The 22,775-nt window shown below is 42.8% G+C and overlaps 2 protein-coding genes and 1 long non-coding RNA gene across 9 annotated transcripts in view; 1 reads left to right on the top strand and 2 right to left on the bottom strand.

The window, feature by feature from the left end:
- BICRAL (BRD4 interacting chromatin remodeling complex associated protein like) overlaps positions 1 to 12,975 on the bottom strand; it is a 135,690-nt gene extending 122,715 nt beyond the window's left edge. For 3 of the 6 annotated variants that reach the window (XR_005933885.1, XR_005933884.1, XR_003926464.2), the window contains exon 1: positions 2,696 to 3,084. The gene's annotated coding sequence lies outside the window, so the exon portion shown is untranslated. Of the gene's footprint in view, positions 1 to 1,491; positions 2,672 to 2,695; positions 3,085 to 12,922 lie in introns of those variants that run through there. The other 3 variants (XM_030036191.2, XM_030036190.2, XM_030036192.2) reach the window with 3 other exon arrangements.
- A 57-nt stretch (positions 12,976 to 13,032) lies between these two features.
- TBCC (tubulin folding cofactor C) lies at positions 13,033 to 15,667 on the top strand. The gene has a single exon (XM_030036193.2). The coding sequence runs from the start codon at positions 13,111 to 13,113 to the stop codon at positions 14,167 to 14,169; it is 1,059 nt and encodes a 352-aa protein (XP_029892053.1). The 5' UTR covers positions 13,033 to 13,110; the 3' UTR covers positions 14,170 to 15,667.
- Positions 15,668 to 16,113: 446 nt separating this feature from the next.
- On the bottom strand, positions 16,114 to 21,941 carry LOC115350498. 2 transcript variants are annotated; one of them, XR_005933886.1, is made up of 3 exons: positions 21,444 to 21,941; positions 17,067 to 20,175; positions 16,114 to 16,261 (listed from the first exon to the last, which is right to left on the bottom strand). It is a non-coding gene; the product is annotated as an uncharacterized LOC115350498 (long non-coding RNA). The 2 variants fall into 2 exon arrangements; XR_003926468.2 differs by lacking the exon at positions 16,114 to 16,261 and having other exon boundaries at positions 17,022 to 19,041; positions 20,075 to 20,175; positions 21,444 to 21,932.
- Positions 21,942 to 22,775: the final 834 nt, after the last annotated feature.

Raw genomic sequence — 22,775 nt, 5'->3', positions numbered from 1 at the left:
CTCCCTCAAGAAAATTACCAAGAGAGTAACAGCAAGAAAATGAGTTATCTACCCACCCACCAAAAAGTTACTTGCCCTTGTATTTTTGCAAGCACTTTTAAAGGTATTGAAGGCTCTTCAGTGAAGACTACTTTGCCCTATGTGCTACACCAGAGCACTTTTTAAAGGTGGATTTCTTTTTTAATGACATGTTGTATTTTTTAATCATTCAACAGATTATGTTCTTTCAAAACTTTTTTTGTCCTACACTCTGAATGCATCTCATTGTCAAGAAACACGTATTTTAGAGATATGAAAAAATGCTTTGAAGTGATGTTTACAGGCTTTAAACTGGGAGCACAGGCCCCTCTGAACCAAGCCAGCTTAATACCTCACAGGACCGTGACCCAGACTACACAGGAGATGGGGGAAGCCTGAGAAGGCAGCAATTCAGAGCAACAACTCTGACGGGGCCCTTCCCGAAAAGGCCCATGCCCAAAACAATCCACCCTTTTTGCTCCCTTTCACACACAGAGCCAACAATCCTTCACCTCTCTCCCCAAAGCACACACAGAAGAAACTCCTTAAAGAAAGAAGGGGGGGGGGGGCAAGCAGCTTCTGGGATTTCGGGGAGAGGATCTCAAGGCCCGAGAGTGTAACGTCTTCCGAGACAGAAAGAGAAATGGTCCGAGCAGGGCGCGACGGCAACGCCCCACACGGCGCGACGACAGCAGAAAGGACCTTAAAATGGCGCCCGTGGGGGAGGAGAGTCGGAGTGAAACTGCGCAACAAACGCTGGCAGGAAGCCAGGCAGCGCCATCTTCCCCGCGCTCTCCCACTCCCACTCGCACCGAGAGCTGCACCGCAAAGGCTGGTCGCCGAGCTCGGGCACGGCCAGAGCCGCCTCCGGAGGACCTCTCCCTTCTCCTTCAAATCCTGTTTCGTTCCGTACTGCCGAGCCCCGAGGAGGAGGGGAGCGGGGAGCAGAGAATCGGGGAAAAGCAAAGGCCTCCACCTCTCTCTCCTTCCCCCAGTGGTAATTTAGTAACAGTTCTAAGTAAATATAAACGTGCCCTCTATACGTCGTTTGATTTTGGCCGGTTTTTAACAGTACTACATCTGCTTTCTACGGTAATCTGTAAGTGAATTTTGCAATTAATAGCAAAACCAAATTATAACAAGTATTGAGGCGCCCCATAAACCAATAAATGTGAACTGTGAGAAGTTCAGAAAATCCCCTCCACAAACAACAACTGTTTTAAGCCACAAGTAAAAACTACTTAGAAAAACATTGTTTCTTTTACAGAAAATAATCCCAGCAGCACAAAGGATCAGATTCACATCCACTCTACAGCAAAGCCAAACGGGTTACTCCAGAAAGAGACGGTTTATTGTTAGGTTTTAAAAAGAGGCGTTACAGTTAAATATTCTCTCCCCAAAAGGAAAAAAAAATATACACAGCGGAAAACTTGGTCCCGAAAAGGAGAAAAAAGCGCATTAGCCCAAACCTACCGCCTGAGCATTTCGCGCACCCACAAAAAGCAGCACCGTTTCCATTCCTTGGTTAAAAGCAGGAGGCACGGAGCAATTCAGAGGAAATTGCAAATAAAGAACCAAACAAATCAAATCAAATCTAGTGGCGACACCAAAAACGAGGAAACCAGTGAAAAATAAATCCCCAGAAGGCACAAATCTGAGACACAAGCTCAAAGAAATGACAAGATTAGGGTGGTGGCGAGTGGACGGGGTAAAGGAAAAAATCAAGCCAGGAGTGAAAATGGAAAAAAGAAAAGAAAAATCCTTCCCAGCTCCACAGCCAGGAGAGAGACGAAGTGTCTCCATTTTCCCAACGAGGAGGAAGAAAGAGTGTTTCACAGACCACAGAGCTTTAGAGAAAAGCAAAGAAACGAGGGGGGAAAAAAAAGAGGGAGGAGATTTGAAAAGATTATTTTTCTTTCTCCCTCACACACTCTCTCTATCCCCCTCTCTCCCTCTCACTCTCTCTCTCACACTCACACATACACACACACACACACACACACTCTCCCTCCTCTCCTCTTTCCATCCCTCTCTTGATGGCCATCAAGGGGGCGGAAAAAAAAAAAAAAAAGACAACAACAACAACTAATTTTAAACCGGCTCAATCAATGAGTCATTAAAAGAGATTTTTCTTCCCTCCTCTCCTGAATTTGCATGGCATCAGCAAGAAAAAAAAACCCACCCCAAACCTCTCCCCTCTCTGCAGCTATCAGCCTGGACCTGAAACCTTATCTCTCCCTTCTACCCCCCCGCCTTTATTTTAAGAAACAACTTTTTTTTTAAGTGCCCTCAGCAGCCACCGCCACCAGCCTCGCGGAAAAAAAAAAAATATATATATATATAGTTCATTTCCATGTGAATCCACATCTGCCCAAACAACAGCCACCCACAAAATATCCCTCTTCTTCCTCCTCGTCTCCCCTCTCGCTCGCTCTCTCTCTAGATATATATTTATATACATAGCCCCAGAGCCAATAGCTCTCTGGGCTGAAACCTAATATCCTGGTTTTGGCAACTCCTGGTTGTTAATTTGCTCCTCTTTCTTTTCTGTCTGTCTGGAGATAGATTTCCCCCCTCTCTTTTCCCTCCCCGAAGGAAGGGAGGAAGGAGGTTGTGTGTTTTTTTTTTCCTTGAAATTTTTATCACAAAATTATAATACACTCAAAGGGAAACTCACCGTCATGAAAAAGCAGTGCCTTGTCAACGGGGTTTCTTCGCCATCACATCAGGGGCTGGCAGTGTAAGAGAGAGAGAGGGAGAGCGAGAGAGCGAGGGAGGGAGGGGGGAGAGAGAGAGCGCGCGAGCGAGGGAGAGAGCGAGAGAGGGGGAAAGAGAAAGCGAGCGAGAGAGGAGAGGACGGCACCGCGCTGCACCGCACCGCGCCGTACCGTACCGTACCGCGCCGTACCGCACCGCACCGCACCGCGCCGCGCCGTACCGCACCGCGCCGTACCGCACCGCGCCGCGCCGGCGGGGCCCGGCCGTGCCGCTCCGCCGGGAGACAATGCCGCAGACCGGCGCCCGGGCACACGCACCGCCGCCCTGACATGATGAGTCCCCAGCTCCAACGCGGTCCTCGCTTCGCGTTTTTTACAGTCAGTCCCTTTAAAAAGTTTAGCTGCCTTTTTTTTTTTTTTTTTTTTTTTTTGAGAAAGCCGTAGACCTGGCAATCTAGACGTGCCTCAGCTGTTTACTTTCCGTTAAAAGTTGGGGTGTGCTTGGGGTTACAGAAAAGGAAAAAAATAAACAGGTTCTTCCCACTAAAAAGAACATCAATTTTAACAACTTGGTTGCTCTCCTTCGTATTAAGGTTGTAAGCCACTACACGCTTGGGGGTGAGCGCAGCGGTCCCCCAGAAAAATAAATGCAAGGTCACCTTGAAACAAATAAGATTTGATCCTCTCACAAGTTGCAATATTTTGAATATTTTTAGAAACGTTCTTTTTCTTACCACCACCCTTGGTGGAAACAAATGACATGAATTTCAAGCTGCTTAAAAAAAGTTTTGGGTAACCTAAAAATGCTAATTTGGAGTCAAAGCTTACAGCTCTGGGAGTGCATTGATACAATTCTACAATTTATTTCAGCTAAAAGCATTAATAATTTTGTTCAAAGCTTGTTGGTTACAAAAACCTAATTCAACTTAAAATACTCACTTTATTAATCAAAAACATAATTTAAAATCCTTTATTCAGATGATTCAGAGAAGCCTAGTTCATTTAAAACAAAAACATTTTGATTGAAAACTGAGTTAGCGTCTTAGCATGTAGAGATGTATGGTAATGCTTTTAAAACAAGAAATCTCTTTAAGACCCTTTTTCTGCTCGTAATCGTAATTCCCACGGACTTGCACACAGCAAGCTTTTCTATTTTTTCCTAAGAAACTTTGTTAGAACTCCTTAGAGACAAGAATTTTAAGACTTTATTTAGTAGCGCATTCTTCTTTATTAGCTTTACAGCTCAAAAAACACTTCAAGTTTTTAGTTTTTAGATACAATTACATGAAAACAGTTATGGGCAGTGTATTAAGTGGACCTTCTCAAAGAATTTGGCCAGATTTTTTTAGTGTTGAATAAAAAGTCAGCACCTCAGCATTGTTTTCACTTAGAATCAGGTTATTATTTTTTAAGTAATCAACCAATTCATGTGATAATATGGGAAACAAAGGTTAAGCCTGATTCCAAACCTTTGCCAAAGCCAAGACTCACCTGCAATTCTTGTTTATGTGCATGCCCACAGTAGAAAATTTAGGTGAAGTTTCAAATCACTCCCTAAATGGAGAGGTTGGGCCCTAGCAAACAGGCCTTAGCATGAGTCCAACAGATCCTTTATGCAGTCCAGACAAACTGAACACAAGCATGGCACTGCCTAGTCCATTAGCCAATATATTAACTTCACTTTTCATAAATTCAGTATGGACCCGAATAGCCAACAATATGGACGTAAACACCACGTATCAAAGAGCTCAGCATCCTAACTGCTCTTAGAGCCTATACTCCTGACACCAGCATTAGAAAATCAAAAAGGCCAAACTTCAAAGTCCCTAACTTCAGCACATGCTTCAGGGGGCTGCCTATTCACCATCACTGGCTTTAGAGAACACTGCTCAAGTAAGAACTTAAGAGCTGGAGGGACACCACAAGCGTTTTTCTGATTTGGTTAACAGGAAGGAACTTTGCTTCAGGAAGGAACTTTGCTTCAGAGGTTACAAGGCAGAACATCTGATCGGTATATTATTATTCTCTCAGTCCTACAGAAACCACAAATAGGAAGTAGGCAATACAAAGAAGGAAGACGAGGAAGGAGGACAAATGCTTTTTAGTAGATCTCCTTATCATAAGAAACATAAGGAAGCCTACCTAAATTGTCCATGATTGTACCATAATTTACACTTGCTCTCCCTGAAGGATGTTTCAAAGCAGCATTGGCAATAACTGTGCTAAGCAGGAAGAGTACAAAAAAGGGAAGGAGAATGAACATCTATACAATGAAGCACCCTGTAGCAACTAGATTTCTCCAGATCTACACAAGTCAGTGAGTTTAAGAATGAAAACCTTTTACATTGCCACTGAGTGGACAAAACCAAACCAGAACACACTGTACCCTCTGCAGAAGTAAATTTCCATATATTTCTATATTTGCTATATCTGTTCAGAATCAAAATTGGCTCAGGTAGAAACGGTTATCAAAAAAAACAAGGGTTGGATGTGACTTTATAGGTCAGATTGAAGTACACGCTTAATGTTACCTTCAATACTAAGAAGTTTGAATACAGTCTTCAGCTGTAGTGTTAGCCCTTTCTGGTGTGCTACAGAATTTTCCAGACCACATTTGTAAATAAATACTGCTTTTTGCTGTGAGGTACTCATGCTTTTTTAAGAGGATCACAAGGTGTTTCTGAACTGAGTGTCATTGCCCCGGGAGGTTGCCCCTCTTCTCACTGCCTTACTGCATTAACACAAAAGACCCTAACATGTCAAAGTTCTTTTGCCCCAAGGTCACTTGCCCAGGGCTGTAGTCCTCAACCAGAATCCTATTCTCCAAATTACGTACAGTGCACATGCAGTTGCTGTCTCTCCTTAGCTTCCTCAATCATATTAATTCATTTTCTCATTTATTTCCCTGTAGCAGCTTCAGAAGGAGTAAGGGGAAATAAGCATGAGAAGAAAGGCAAGACCTGTGTCAAAAAGGAATAGGAGAAATCTTTAGAAGACAGATGTTGGCGTAGTAATTCTTAAGTACAGCTACCAGGAACATCATGTGCACTCATCACACAACATACTACTTGGCTACATTTTGACATCAGCTGTCAAACTGTGACCATGCTATTTAACAACTACCATTCTCATAGGTGTGCAAAGACACCAAATGACACTTCGAGTGAACTGATATACATAGCCCTGAAATCAGATTGTGCAGAAGTGAAAACTAGGCTTAGATATTGAGAGGGAGAAAATAAGGGTGTACAAAACACCCTCCCCATTCATTCTGTCTCCAGGTTTCTCCTAGATCAAGTCATTTTATTATTCAGCTCATTTTTCCAGGTCTACATCACAAGCATACCAATTCTTGTGCAAACATAAATTAGTACCCCAAAAGAAGATCACACAGCAGCAGATTCATAAGAAAGAATGTAAGGACTAAGCTATTTGCATTAAAGGAATTAATTCCACAGTCATCCTCAGATTCTTGCATGAATTGTTGCTTTGTAACCTTAACTCACTGCATCATTTCTCAGGTACATTGGATGTAAAAGAATGCCATTTACTCCGCTGCAGCCTTGCCTGCTCAGACTGAGTGCTTCAGCTCTATTGATGGACTTCTACCTCCCGTGCTTCTTTCTCTCTCCATCCCATAACATGTTTCTTGTGTCAGCTCATCACCAGACATGCCATTTACCCGGCTACATACTGCTTTGTTAATTACTAATTTAGATAAGAATAAACAACTGTAAGCTTGAAGGCACAGAAACATGTAGGTCATCATTAAAAGGTACAAGCAATGCAAAGGTAGAGGTCACAACACTTGATAAGTAGGGCACTCAAATACAGTGGCATGAAGGGAGAAAAGGACTTTAACTTGGAATATAAATGCAACATACCACCTGAAAAATTCAGTTCAATATCCGTATCAACTGCCAAATTTTGAATAGTTGCCACTGATACTTTGATGACCCACCAGTAAAAATTTCCTAAACACGACAAATTTCAGCTTGATACCATCCCTTACCTACGCAAAACAGTACTTACAAAACCAAGGTCATAATTACATGATGTAACTCATAAAGCTGTATGACTCCAGTATCAATCATCATACCAAACACAGGACTATCTAACCAAGATGTATCTTAAGGGGTGACTGGTTGGGACATAAGTAGTAAGAGGAGGTAACAAAGAGTGAACCTCAGAACAAGAGATTCACACCAGTACCAGAAGACAGACAGGTTTCTATGGCTGGAGATTGTGTGAAGGCCAACAGGGCTGTTCTGTGTTGAATCCAAAGAACAGATTTTGGAGAACTGTGCTTCTCTGAGATGTGGATCTGACATACGGAAGACAATCAAGTAAAACCAGAGAATATGTGGTGACTGGGCCTCCCATTGAAACAAATGACATTGCAAAATTTTTACTGGAACAGATCAAGAATAACTATATCATGCTCCAGGTTATTTAGAGTCTCATATTCTTCAGCTTAGAGTACCTTAAAAAGGAGAATTAACTTTGAAAGATTAATAGATCTCGCTTCCAATTTAGAATAATCTTAAGATATCCAGCCACTGAAATGTATTGGGAAAAAACACCTCTGGAGACAGAACTTTACTACGGTATCTGGAGTACTATGGTATCTTCAACAACTAACACCGCCAAAATTTATAGAAGAAATTTAAGCTAAAAATGATGACAGAAATTGGGAGAAGCTTCTACAATATTCATAGTTAATTTGGTTAGCATAGATGAATGGGAAAAAAAGTTAGGCAAGTAAGGATGCAGAAAGACATAGAAATATGATAATGAGTAGATGGACACAAGGTTAAAAAAAAAAATTAGTAGTAGTAATTAAAAACAGCAGCCAGGCAATAAAGCTAACAAAAGGACCATTCCTAATACAACTGACGTGCTGTGGATGATTTAAAAAAAAGAAAAAAATCAAATAAATATTAATAGAAGGAACCTAAGCAGAAAACAGAGGCCTAAAACATGACAGGAGGCGTTACAGGGGTAACGGAAACACAGTGGAATGGTAAGTTATACCAAAAGCATTCATGTTCAGGAAAGAAACACAAACATGCTAAGCTATACTTGTATAAGGACAAGACGAAATGGAGGAACAGAAGGGACATTATGAATAAAGTACCACCTAAAGTCACAACTTCTGAGAAAGAATGGCTTTACTTGGGTATTTCTGGGACCCTACTAGAAACCAACTGGATAAGATTTGGATATGAATAAAGATTGCTGTAAGGTAAGTCTTAATATTATCACTAGAAAGTGTATCAATATGAATGGAATTTATTCTCTCAGATTTAGACTGAAGAACAAATGCTAATAATAGCAGGAGGCAGTCCTCCTTCAAAATGATACAAGTTTAGTTAACTAATGAATATACTAGGAGACAGCTAACAGAAAATAAGTAAATTTGGATACAATGACTTCAAGTTAATTCTATTTAAATTGTTCAGAAAAATAAATGGAATATGTTTGCATTTAAGATTCACAATTCCATAATGGAAAACTTTGATGTACTATTGAACCTAGGCGGTCCATTGAACTGGCTAGTCCGATAAGCAAACATAGTTTTCTGAAATGCCTTAAAATTAAAAAAAAAAAAAAAAAAAAAAGTAAAAGCATCTGAAGTCTAAAGTAAGGCACTGAAAAAAATCTCTTAGGAGCTTCACAACTAATAGAATAATTGCCTCAAAGGGAGAGTCCATAAGACAGCATCTGTAGCTTACATACTTGGTCTCCAGAATTTAACTAATGTCAATTAGCAAGTTAGGATTCTAAATACCAGTTAGCAGCTAGGCCTGGACCAAACCTAAGTGCTCTTCTGCTCTGAGCTTTTGTGTTTAGCGTATTTGGGCCTTGCTTTGTTAATCTTGAAGTGCCTCTTGTCATAAAATGTTATGCTTTGAAGTCTGTCCCTAGTTTTGGAGGGTAACTCATTTTCATAGACATGAATTTGTTTCTCTACCTTTGGCATTGGGAATACCAGGTTCTCAGAAGGGACCAGCTCAGACTCGTTTCAAAACAAGTGCACCTTGACTGGTTGGAATATAATTAGTATCTTAAGCATTCCCAAGGATTACGTTTCAAAGTTTTTGCATTACTCACAGCAATTAAGATGCACCAAGTAAGTTTTATAGTTTTAGCTCTCTCTAATTAGTGATTTAAAAACACACATATTTTACATTGTCTTGCCTTTCCATATGGCCAAATATATAAAGCACAACATTTTAGTCCAAACAAAAGCTTTTTTAAAAACAATCAGTATGCCAAACAATGTTAAAGGAATTTATTTTTTTCCAAGAGAACACAGAGATACAGTGACTTGACAGTCACTTTTACTGAAGCCCCATTCCACTGTGAAAAGCGTACAGTCTACAGTATCTTAAATGAATCATAATATAGCTTACATCTTTAATGCCTGATCACAGTGCCAGAGGAGTTCAAAGAGCCCTTACTAAAACGAGCAGTAGAATACGATGGTTGCGCAAGCCACTGAAGTACCTACTTTGTAGCCAGAAGTAATTATGTTCATCTGCTCATCTCTTCTGGAGAAACTCAATCTAACAGGCAGAGATCACACGTATCAGATAAGAGCTCCATGCAAGATGCAGGGGCCGATGCTTTTCTTGAAAACACAGCTAAAAGACAAAATAGCATTTTGTGTGTGTGACGGTGCAATGTATGTGCATTACACCCTTTGGATTAAAAAAACGTCAGTGCTGGGAATACATACCCGTGATAAGGAGTAACTGTATTTACTTCCTTCCTTTGCTTCAGAGTGCAAATCTACATCTTGAGATTACGCCACAACTATGAGGTTCTTGACTTTCACAAGCTCAGGGACCTCAGGTTTAAAAATCTATTATTATGAGGCCAGACACCCAGTTGCCTCTGTGGATCTTGCTTCTACTCCCCACTCTTCTTAAAATAATGATGGAATGAGACAGGATCTCGAACCTTCACGTGAACTATGCAATACATCTCACTTCAAAAGGCTATGAGTTAATGCTGTTGAGCTAGTTTAAAATCAGTACAAAATATTTCAGGTAGATAGCATCCAAGAGTGATAACCATGGGATACAGATTTAAACCTGGAAGCATGCGTAATGGAGCTTATGTTTTGGAGTTTCACAGCACTAGATCCAAGTGAGCAAGTGCAACCTGCAACTTCACATAAAACAAATGACAATGTACAGTCCAAGCAACAGCAAAAGGTCTTACTGAAATGATTACCATCTACTTTCAAACCAGAGAGAAACTAAAGCACATCCGGGGGGGGGGATACACATACAGAACTATGTACCTTACTTTTATCTAGCATCCTCAAACAGCTAAACTGCTGTTGCACCTTACCAAAATGAGTCCAAGCCTGAGCTAGAAGGCTTTCATTTTATTCAGGTGGTTACCGTTTAGGAAATTGTAAATCTTCTGTTCTCTATGGCTTACAATGGAGCACACTAAGCAGCCTTAAAACATAAAAGTTGCTGCCAGCGAAGTCAGGAAGAAAATTGTCAGTCTTTGTATTACCACAAGAAAATATATATATACCAATATCAAATATATCAAAACCTCAAACTGGAAGTGTGGAAAGTAATTTTGGAACATTAAGTTGAGATAGTTGGAAGAATTTTACTGCTCCCTTTTTAATTTTTTCATTATGGTCGTACACTTCACCTTCTTGTATCTGCGGTTATTTTGCTTCTAACCCACAAATTATTTGTGTGCATTAGCAAGGTGAAAAGATTCCAGTCTCTCCCAGAAGCTCCTGTTCACAAGTGCATTTGGTCCTCATTAATTTAAACCTCCAATCACCTCTAGAAAAAACAATTCAGAATACCTAGCTTTCTAAGTGCTCAAATGTAATAAAAAGTAATCATTATACTGCAGCATGAAATACTTAACATTTATTTTGAGCTGTGTACACTAGTGTTTTCTTGTAATGTTTTCATATATAAAGTTGTTTTACCCACTGCAGTTTATCCTACCGGGTCACCGGTAGGTTTATCCTACCCATCTGTGTGACAATACCAAGGCCATACTCCAACATACTGAAAAACAGCAAAAGCCTTTTTCTGTCTATATTCTCATGTATGGGATAACCACTTCCAGCACTTACCATGTGTATTACCTACACTCATGGGAGCATAAGGCAAAAAAGCCTGCTATGTAAAATGAAACTTACACATCTTTCTTATGAAACAAGATAGAAATGAGGTTGTTTTTTTTTTTTCTTACAGTGAATTAATTGCACCATATTCCTGCCTAATGTAACATTACTGCAATTACTGCAGGAGTGGATTTGACTATTTATTAGCAAAAATGCCTAAGACTTACTGAATGCATCACTTAAACACATTGGTAGATAAAAAAAAAAAAAAACAAGTGACAATATTTCAAGACATCCTTCCTTCTTCATGATTGAACATTCTCCCTTTCTACAAGGTTAAGTGGTTTTAATTTTTTAAGACTCAAAATCTATTTTTTTCAAAAACAAAATTCCGGACACATTAACATTGCAGTGTTGTAACAGTTAAGAGCTGTAATGCATTAACCATGACATTACCCATCCTGCTGTCCCCCATCCAACCTGCTCCAAGGTACTACTGTTATACAACAATCCCTTGAAATCCCCTGGTTTTATATTGTAACAATGATAAGGAAAGAATATTCTCTATTTTAGTGCAAGTCCTTTATGCATTACAAGGATTAAAGGCATTTCACTGCCTTTCTTCTGTCATCCCAACTAGGCTGACACTATTACCTTCAAGTTTCAGGTACTCCCCGCCCTCTAATGATGTTGTATCACATCTAACACAGAAGTTAAGCCATATTTCTCAGGAAACAGGAGACAATGGCTACTTTCAAGCTAAAGTTACTTTTGAATGCTAACCTTAGGTAGCATAACAATCTATACTTCGAAACAGGAACATGAGACAAAAACCTCATGCTATCACCAAACAGAGGACAGTGAATTCAGAGTATCTACTTTGGGTTTACCACCTCTTTGTTTCAATGGATAGTTTTAGGTCTTATGTTAATTTATTATAAGTAACTTTGAAATGCTAAGGGAAGGGAAGTGATATTTGTGGAACTGGACAGGAGTTAAATTTATTTTCATATGTTTCTAAGAGTGCTTTGTGTTAACTTTCTTTGCAGAAATTAACTTTCCATGAAACACAAGAGCAGTTCTCAAAAGAACACATCAGGAGGATGATCACTTTTCTACTTTGTAGCCAGGTGTACTTCATTTCTGGTTCCTGCTGCAGATGTACTGAAAACACATCTCCTAATCATAAAACTTAAAACACGTAAAGAAAGTCTTCCTTGCCACGTTTCCACATGGGCCTCTGTGGATTTCTCATACAGACCTCCCTCTGGGGCACAGTAACCCACAGGCACTGCACTGCTCTCTCGTTTTCCCTCCGGAACTGAACCCTCTTCCCCAACAAAACACTCGAGAAATCAAATAAGCAGCTAAGCAGAAAAACAGTCCATTTGGCAGCACCTTTGCAGCTACCTGCAAGTAGTAACAGCCTTTTTCATAACTACTTCACTGCAGAGGAGGAAACGGTAGGCAAGGTTACTTGAACCACGCCATTTACAGAGCCTCCTGAAGACATCGGCCCTGTGAAGCAGCCAGCCCACCCCGGCGCGCGGCTCCGCGCCCACCCGGGCACGGAGAAGGCCACCGCCAGCCACCACGCTCGGCCGTGGGGTAGCCTGACGCCTACCAGAAATACACCACCGGCTCAGGCAAGACCCGAGCAGCCAGCGCGGCCTGACTTCATTTTTAACGGCGGCCGCGGCCCTCAGCCGCCCTCCCCGGGCCCCGCCACGGAGCCGCCCTCCCCCGAGCCCCGCGGCGGGAGGGGGAAGAGGCCCCCGGCCCCGCTCGGGCTCCGTCGCCCGCGGGAAGGGCCGCGGGCGGGGGGGTTGTGCCGGCAGCCGGGGCCGCCGCCAGCCGGGGCCGCCCCCGCGCCGAGGCCGCCGGCCCAACGGCCGCCGCGCTCCCCGTCGCAGGCGCGGCCTGGGAGGGGGAAGGGCGGGAAGAAGCGGGCACTTGCGCGCGCGCAGGGGGGAGGGCGGGGGAGGGCAGGGGGTTATTTATAGCCCGGCTGCTAATTTGGGAAGCGGGATAACGCGCCCCGCGGAGCGCGGCACCTGCCGCCAGGACTCACCCCATCCCGCAGAGAGGCGCCGGCCCCTTTAAAACCGCAGGAGACCCCTCCCTCCGGCCCTCCTCCCCTCCCCCTCCCCGCCCGCCGGGAGCCCCCCAGCCCGCCAATCGGCGGCGGCGACGCAGCCGGGGCTGCCGGCAGCCAATCGACGGGCCGCTTAGTGACCGGAGGGGAGGCGAGGAGGCAAGATGGAGGCAGCGGGCGAGGCGGCGGCCGCCGCCGCCGAGGAGCTTCGGGCGCCCGCCGCCTTCGTGGCTCCCCTGCAGCCTGGGACGGCCGCCGCCGCCGCCGTGGTGCTGCCGGAGCGGCTGCAGCGGCGGGAAGCGGAGCGGCAGCAGGGCGTGGAACGGCAGCGGCAGAAGAAGGAGGCGCAGGCGGTGAAGGAGGAGCGGAGCGAGTTCTTCGTCGCCGCCTTCGCCCGGGAGCGAGAGGCCGTGGAGGTGCTCCTGGCGGCGGGGCCGCTGGAGGAGGCGGCCGCCCGCCTGCAGGGGCTGCAGAAGCTGCTGACCGAGAGCGTGCGGTTCCTGGCGCCCTACGAGGTGCGGCAGGGGCAGGAGGCCGTGGCGCGGCTGCAGGGGGACCTGGCGGCCCGGCGCCAGCAGCAGCAGCCCAAGAAGAAATTCGCCTTCCGGGCCCTCAAGCGAGAAGCGGCTGCGGGCAGCGAGCCGTGCCCCGCCGAGCCCGCCCGGCCCGCGACCGCCGCGCCGGCCCCCGGCCACGGCCCCGCCGAGGGGGAGCCGGGCGGGCCGCCGCTCTGCGGGTTCAGCGACGCCGAGGGCGAGGAGCTGGAGCTCGGCCCCGCTGAGCTGCTGCAGCGCGACGTGGTGCTCGCCGGGCTGCGCGGCTGCCGGGTGCGGCTCCGCGGCAACGCCAACACGCTGCGGGTGCGGGACTGCCGGGGCTGCACCGTGCTCTGCGGGCCCGTTTCCACCTCCGTGCTGGTGGACGGCTGCAGCGATTGTCTCCTGGTGCTGGCCTGCCAGCAGCTCCGCACCCATCGGACCCGCGACAGCCGCTTCTACGTGCAGGTGACCAGCCGAGCCGTGATCGAGGACTGCGCTACGGTCTCCTTCGCCCCCTACGCCTGGAGCTACCCTGGCATCGAGAGAGATTTCGAGTCTTCTGGGCTGGACAGAAACAGGAACAACTGGAACCTGGTGGATGACTTTGACTGGCTGGCGACTGACAAGCCTTCGCCCAACTGGAGCCTGATCCCCGAGCAGGAAAGAATCAGTTGCTGGGACTGACTGCAGAGGCAGCTTGGCGCTGAGCGAGAAATCCCGCTGCAAATGCGTTGATTCATAAGCTCTGGGACTTCGCCCCCAATATGCCATTAAATGATTCCATTCGGTACTTAAATTGTGAATGGCAATGTATGACGGGATTTCTTTAATGGGAGAATACCAAATACAGTTTACTGTTCTTACACAAGTTGCTGCTATAATCTTTATGTATCACTGTGGAATTTGCCAGCTGCTGCAGTACCTCATTGCTGAGTTTTTCTAATTAAGGTGGGGCAAGGGGCAACAATGCACAAGCAACAGTGAGCCTCTTAAGAGCTGTTGTGCTGCTTTCACTCACCCAGGCACAATCTGAATTAGCTGCATGTGGTACAAGCTGTACTGGAATGCAAAGATCAAATACCAAACTTTTCATGTTTTTGTGGTTCTCAAGTTGCAGACAACAGCACACGGTATCTTACGGGGAGTACAGGAGAGGACTTCTGTGAGGTAATGAGAACAAAAGGTTAATTTAAAGAAGGAGTTTGTAATTGAAGAGTGTAACAGACTGCAATGAATTGTAGGCTACAATATAATTATGAGCCAGGTTCTGTTGATGTGGGTGAAATCTTGTAAGTTGTCTTTATTCAGGGTTTTAGGTGAGAAGTCTAAAGTAAAAAAGTGTCCTAATGAACATTTAATGCTCTTCTAATATATTAATGATTGTTTGAAATTTACAAACCTATAGAGGCTATATAAATACTAAACATTCACAATTTGAAAATATTTTGTGAGAGGATGCTCCTTCTGTAAACAGTTTTAACCTGATATGGACAAAATGAATGTGTTGAGTGTGCTTTTGGGGGCATACAGAAGCAAGGTAAACTGCTGCAGTCTGAAACATCAGGGGAGAGATGTTCAGCTATGTCCTACTGGTTGCTTCATCTGTCTACTGGACAGTAGGCTCTGTGGTGCTGTGATCTTAATTTATAGTACCCTGCTACTGTGTAAGTGCTGTGTTGACAGAGGGAGTCAGTAAAATTGGAAGATAAAGTGCTATATTCCGGTTCCAAAATTGCATGTTATCTTGCATAAAGTGCACAGTAACTTGAGTCCCATTTCTTCATGCCTGCTAAATTTAAAAAAAAAAAGTCGCAGCATTATGGAATACAGTGTTTTTATAATGGCCTGTTAGTGGTGAAGTGACCACTATCCGTACATAAAGTATACATAGTAGTTCTAGGTTTCAAAACCCACTCCTTAACTTGGGACATTTTGCAAGAAATCATTGTTTATCTTGCCTAAGAATCAGCTTAGGGTTGTATTTTAAAACTGCAAAATATTTATGCTGCCCTACCATCATAATATGTGCCTCTAACAGAAAATGGATACTAGCCAAACCATCAAAAACTGCATCATTGCTATGAGAAGTACTTGAAACTCCATTTGAGTACTTGACTGGTTTTGAGCAGAGAAACTTTTTATCTAAGTTGTTTTCAACATATTTAATTTAAAAGGGGAGGGGGGGGAAAAGGGAATTTTCATATATTCTTCACAACTTTCAGTTTTGTTTACTTCTGTTAATATATACTTTTTGACTGAATTGGATTTTGCATTTCAAATATTTGTTTTGAATTGTTTCAGTTGTCCCTATACTAATGATTCTTTGCATTGACAGCATCATAAAATGATTTAAAGAAAACACCCTTGGTCTTGCTTTAAAGTAGATAATTTATAATATCTGTTGTTAAAGGTGTGTGATCAGATGAGGCTCTGGAGTATCCGAAGATATCCATCTTGGGACAGAACCTGATTTTGTTGTTAATCTTTCTTCCCCACGTATCCTGGTAGTGACAAATCAATCCCCTTAGCATCCTCTAGTCCTGGGACTGCAAATTGTTCAGTCTGTAAGAACTACAGAAATGCCTTTGTTCTGCTAGCCAAAGGCTATAATCATTTATGTTTGCTTACTATGTTGCTGGACACTGGCAAATCTAGAAATGGAGAGACTACCACTAGGCTGTAGCAGGTATCAGAGATGTGTGCTTCTCAATACACTTCAAACTGGCACGTAAGTGCATTCCTGTATTAGCTGTCAGTCTGTAGTGTGCAGTATTGCCTGAATAAACAGAGCATGAGTCAAAACAAGGAAAGTTAGACTTCCATTTCAGCCTGAATATGCTTCCTTGGTGACATTTTTCAGAGGTCAGTTACTGACATCCCAGTTCTCATGTTTTCTTTAAATACTTAACTTTTGTCAAACCAAAATTACTAGGTAATACTCTTCAGGAACATGACTTTTGAGGAGGCTGCTGAAGATGTTCCAGATGACTACTTTCCCTTAAAGATTTATCATTACCTTAGTAATACAAAACAGGTAACTGAATCTTGGTCTCAAGCATGACATGAAACAAGAAAATTCAATTTAAGAACAGCAAGTCTGAAAAAGTTTGGTCAGGTGAATACTTAGATGTAATTTATAGTTCTAAATGCGTAGCTTCATACACACACACACACACACAGAGTTGCACATGTTTCCATGCACCTTTTTTAAAATGTTAGTTTCCTAATGTAGAATCATACTAGGAGAAATTCAAAGCTATTTTGAAACAGAAGTATGTTATGTTAATAATAATGTAGTATGTGAACACAAGTTATGCACTAGAAAAGGTTTGCTAGCATATTCATAGGCTCTATCAGTATAGAAATTGCAACTTTTTTCAGGTCTGGAAAAAAGGGAAACACCTAAGCATTTCTATCATCTAATTAGTTATTTTAACAATGCTATTTATAATTTTTTTTAATTAAAAATGCATATGGAAAAGGAAGTCACAATTAGTATAAGCACTAGCAGGCTGTCATCTGTGTGTCCCAGAACACTTCCTCCTGACAACACCAGAACAGACAGGTTTTGTGTTACTCACCTGTGCTATAACCCCAGCATTCTGCAAGCCCTTGTAGGTAGGAAAAAAAAGTAAAATGCTATGTGAGTGAGAGAATATTAGCTGTTATCCCAAAAGTACAGTTACTCATTTGAGAATCCATTTTTCCAGTCAAATCTAGTGGAAAGTGATAGCTCAAACCTATTGAGAATTATATACTCAATTTTTTACAAAAGTATGTCAAAGCATGGTAGGAGTAAGTGTGTGTGTGTGTATATATATATATAATGTTTTAGAGGATAGTTATATATAATCTGTATTTAAAATTTCTCAGCTATTTCTTAAACTAATTTCTTAGCATTTCTTAGCATCTGTTTTCTTAGATGCAAAAAATTTCTTTTTATGTTGACGCATACTCTAATGTTTTGGAAATCAAGATGTTGGGGGTACTTCAACAGGTCTAGACTAGAGAGTTGTCTAGATTATTTTATTGGAACTACTTACAGAGTAAATGCTAAACACGGAAAGACTAAAAGTCTAGTCCACGGTATTTGTAGCTTCATCATATTTCTTTAGTTACCTTTTGCCTCAGCTGACAAGGCACCAGAAAAATTGCTTCCTGTCTGCAGGTGAGCCTTAAGCTCTTTGTTCAAGAGGTCAAAAACATAACAAGTATGGAAGTGATGAAACAGTTTTACTGAGAGTGTCTGGTTTCAACAAGTAAGTAAGTGAGGAGTTTTGTGCTGTCTGGTGTCTAGATGACTTGGTGGTGGAGCATCTCATACATCACACTGAAGCAAACCTACTTCAAAGAGAGTAAGGAGCCTGCCATGACATGCCCTGAGCTGCCAGCAGCAAGTGCCTGGGCTCCCGAATTCCCCTTCTGAAGCTTGCAACTAAGAGCTATTCAGAGGGAAGGTTGGGCAGAGTTTGTGCAGCAGCTGGTTTGAAGAGATGGGCTAGGCTCGCTCCGTTCTCCTGGGTCAAGGAGACTTGCAATGCCGGCCTGGTCAGAGCCGCTTTGTGTCTCTGCTAATCGCAGCTTGGAGAAAGGAGCCCAGCACATGCTTGGGGTTTCTTCCCTTGGAGCAATAAGCAATGCTGACACAAAGAAAGTGCCTGGCAGCCTCTTCTCGGCCAGGAGCCAGGATTGCTTTCTGTCTAACCTGCTAGGGAGAGCTTGCAAAAATCCCTTTCCCCAGAGACCAACAGGGGAAGAGGTACTTTGTTCGGGAGGCTTTGTGCAAGCCTGTGCGCTGGGCAGGTGTCACGGCTGAGTGGGTAGCAGGTAACATGGCAGTCGTGCTACAGGGAGGGCAAAAGCAGTAAGAACTGCCGTGAAAACAAGCTGGTTTCAAGCTACCTTGCGTAGTAGCAAGATGGAGGACTAAAAACATGATGCAAGAGAGAAAGCTATTCAAAGGAGCCCACTGAATGAGCATGTTGAGGGACGGTAATTCCCCAACCAGTTAAGAGGACCACCAGCACTGCTTTGCCTCTCTCTGCAGCAGTTTGTTGGTGTGACCCGCACGGTGGCTAGATTCATGTAACCTACATAACGCAAGACTGAAGCAAACAAAGTCTCCTCAAGAACTCTAGCTCTGGTTTGCATCTTGTTGCCACCAGAATAACCAAAGAACTTCTTTAAGAACACATACCCTAAAGAATTTAATTTTGCTAGGCATCAGAAGGGGCTGAAAAACAAATGCCTGGCAGGGACATGGTTGTGAAGACATTATTAGGATAACATAAACATCAGCACCATAAACTAGGTGCAAATTGGCCCTGAATAGAGGGCTAACGGGCACAAAGGCAGAAAGTTTATAAAAACAGTGCAGGGCATTGAAGCCTGTTCGGAACCATTTTCCACAGGGAGTCACAAGAGCAAACTCCTGGTTTAAACCTTTCTGAAAGACAGACTGGTCGGACAGCCCTCCTCCAGCTGGCAGTCTTACCAAAATCTTTAGACCCAGTTCACCACAGCACTGTAACTCAATTTTTTAAAGCTCCTATGTATCTGTGAATGAAATAAAATAGTTTTATGCAAAAATACACAATAAGAAACCCATAGAAGAAAATTGAGACAATTCCTCAGCACTACAGAGAGCTTTGAGTGTAGTATTTGTTGAGGCTGTGAGAGGTAGCACAGACCAAAGCTTGCCTCCAGAGAAGCAGCTGAGAGCTTTGCTTCTTTCTGCTTCCAGTGAGGCCACCGTTTCACCTGGAGGTCCTGTTCCTAGAGGGGCTGACCCCCTCGGTTCCCACGGGAATCCTGGCGTTTCCCTCTTTCAGCACTCACTTCTCTGAATACCAGGAACAAACCAAGTTATTTGCATTCCCTCTTTATCCAGCCCTGTTTCGTTTAAACAGATTCTGGTGGGGGGTCTAGCAAAATTGTGTGAAAAAACAGGTAAGAAATAAGCGCTTAAGACAGTTTCTTACACACGCATTATATTTTTGAGAGCTTGTATTTATTCTATTTTTTTAATATTAAGGGGTTTTTTGAAAGTTTCTCCCTATTTTGGCACTAGCTATGTGTAGACAAGGATCAAATCTCAGTGGCTTTACCTGAAATTGTTTCAGGTATTACAAAATACTTAGGAATTCTTTAGTGGAAAAGTTTTTGTGAATACGTACAATCCTTCTCCCTCCCCCCTTCATATACATTCTACTTCTGTCTTTCCAAGTGGATTTCTCCCAGCGTGTAAGAGTGGGATCTGAGGGCAGAGTTGTTGGATTTGAGAACTGTATGCAGACAAGTACATTTCTTTACCTTCTTTATGCATCATGCTTTGGCTGCTCAGCTCTGCCCCCTTACCTCCTGCTTTCCATCAGGCCCTTCCCTACTTCTTTTGAGTGCACCCTTTTTTCTACGCAGCTTTCCTGTTATGGCCATTGGATCTGCACAAGAGAGCTCATAGCCTGTACTGTACTAAAAAGCCAATTTCATCACATACAAGGAAAGATACGAATAGCAAGAAAAAAAATCTGTCCAACTTGCAGGATTTCAGCATTTCCATTCACATCGTGATCTGATTTATCTGACTTACTTGAGAATCCATCTGTTGTGCTGAGATGTTTTCCGGCAGCAATGACTATTGTGAGCCTTTTGTAAGTTTCTTTCAATTCCCGATATATTTCTTTCCTGTTTCTGCAAGAACAAACATTGATTTATAACTCTCATTCTTTCAGCAGTGAACACTACACCCTAGGCATCACAGTAATACAAATAAATACTCATAATGAGCATCTGGAGGGTCAAAGAAAAACTGTGTTTTCTGAACACATTACCCACACTCTGAATAAGGATGGCTGAAATGCTGGGAACTACCCAGAGCAAAACCGCGCTAAAGCCCCCACAGTATGCCCCAGCACAGTCTAGGAGCCACAGGGTCCAGCAGGTCAAATTGTTCTTCCCAGGGTGTACAACAGCCCCAGCAGTGAATTTAGCAACTTGCCTCTGTTTCCAGCCTCAGGACCTGCAGTCACCTCACATGCCACAAAAACAGTAGCCTACCAAGTTACTTGTGTACATAGGAGGAAAAAAAAAAAAGAAAAAAAGAAAGTCCTAAATCAGACTTTTCTCCACCTGTTAATCATACAACGTGGTACAGCCATTTTATCACGTTGTTCCTCAGGAGCGTCCCTGTACACACCACACAGTTACAAATGCAAGCTAAAGCATAGACTACAGTGCAAAACCATACCTCTTATCTCTACACAGTAACTTCTTATCATAGGTAAAACCAGACATCTTCATCCTTGCAATGAAACATAACCACTTCTAAGGAAAGAAAATTAAAAAGAACCCAAGAAAGCCACACGTTTCATATCACAGAGCAGTGTTAAAGAAAGCTTGGGTCAGGAAATTATTTTTTTTTACCAACTAAGAGCATTTCTGTAGTTCAGGCACACAGGATATACCTATCTAAAGAGAATTTGCCTTTTATATCTCGTAGTCCTGAAGATGGAAGGAGCATGGTTGGTCCAGGACTGGGCAGCAGACTGTATAGCAAATACCAGATTGAATTGTTTGCATTAAAAACAATTTTTTTCCTCCCTCCTAGCACTAACTGGTAAGTTTGTGGCTTATATTTAGGTTAGCAGGCATAGTTTTTCAGAAAGGTATTAATATTGTATTGTTATCCATAGAAATTATACTTTTTTAACAATATTTTGAATTTGAACACATTCATGCTGAGTTCTAGCAGATCAATAATCATCTGAGGATTTTATTCTACCATTTTTTCCTCCAAAATGGCATATGAATTATACATTTGAGTTAATATGCAACCTCTGAGGAGACTATTAACTCAAACATCCTTGCTGCAATTAGCTTTTGTCTGCTATGGATCAGTTTCAATATTTTCTATTTGAATTAGAAAGTGGTAGTAAGTCTGCCCAATTAAAGGCGATTACCTGCCAAGATGAAGATTTGTAAGAAAAGCAGATGCCAGGAAAAACCAGTTTTCTTTTTCATGCTGTCCACACCCCAAAACACTTCTCAATGATCTCCCATAACCTTCCTCTTCCTTAGGTTACTCTGCTTGAGACAGCCCTCAGCTGATCAGTTGGTGCTGAAGCTTGCACAGGGCTCATCAGTTCTGTCTGAGATAAGCTGGAAGCCTGAACTCCCCGCTTTTAAAAGTGTTAACTTCATTTTTTTGAAGGAAGCAGCAGAGTATAAAATATGATTTAATGTCACCAATGCCCTTTAAAGTTTCCAAGCATGGTGAGTTGACTTGATAGGTGGGTAGTTTCTGCCACTCAGAGTCCCCAGCTGGTAGTGAACTGTTGAAACTATTTAAATACACACAGCAAATTTCCAAATCTGGGTTGTTTTGGGTATGTTGATTGCTCTCTGTGATGACTTTCAAGGTATTACCTGAAGTCTTGATGGTCTAATTAGTACCTGAGTGTCCCTTCCTGAACATCAGGTGAATCACTGATCATCTCCAGAAAGCATTAAGTATTTAGGAGTGGTTTATTAGGACCCCTCCTGTTAGCTTCATTTAAGGAGAGGAGTGGATCAATGAGCCCTGAAGCATATGCTGCATGTTCTATTTCACTATTTTTATTCCTGAATTAACAGGAAACACTCCAGTGTATACAATGCCATGGGTTTGCTGCATCAGATTTATTGCAGACATCTGAGTGTTAATTAAGGTAATGAGTATTCAGACCGTCATCTGTGCTCCTGAATATAAGCTTCCGAATATCCAGAGCAGCACTAGGCTTACAACTGCCATGAGCAGATTTACTATTTCTTGTCCTATTAATTGCACTGCAGAACATATTTCACTGTATGTCCTCGTCATCCACAGACCTGATAGAAAATTCTTTTTCACTTTAACTAGAGTTTCACTCTGTCATTGCTAACAAGAAAGGAAATACTTTCAGGTTAATTTATCTAGAATTAACTTCAGGCTGTCAGAATAATACACCCTCCAAACTGCCTTGTATTTCCTGGCTGAGCCCTGGAGGAGTCAGTAAAATGTAGTAACGTGTGCTGCATGGTTAGGGGATATTTTGCCAAGAAGCCAGGAGAGATGTTATTTCAGTGCTATGGCTTATTGCACAAAAATATTTAACCGGCTCTTCGAGAAACAGCACTTTTCATCCGCTTCACGGCAAGCAGAGAGAATAGCCCCTGATGGATAATTGCCTTCCTCCTTTCCTCTTACACACTTGCCCTTCACCTGCAAGGGCAGCAGCAATGTGAATAAGCAGGCCTGCTTTAGGAAAATCCCA

This window comes from Aquila chrysaetos, chromosome 13 (assembly GCF_900496995.4).
Source record: "Aquila chrysaetos chrysaetos chromosome 13, bAquChr1.4, whole genome shotgun sequence".
NCBI lineage: Eukaryota > Metazoa > Chordata > Aves > Accipitriformes > Accipitridae > Aquila > Aquila chrysaetos.
This window is presented reverse-complemented; position numbering and strand designations above follow the sequence as displayed.

Coding starts and splice junctions, on each gene's coding strand:
- TBCC (XM_030036193.2), top strand. CDS start 13,111: ATGGAGGCAGCGGGCGAGGCGGCGGCCGCCGCCGCCGAGGAGCTTCGG.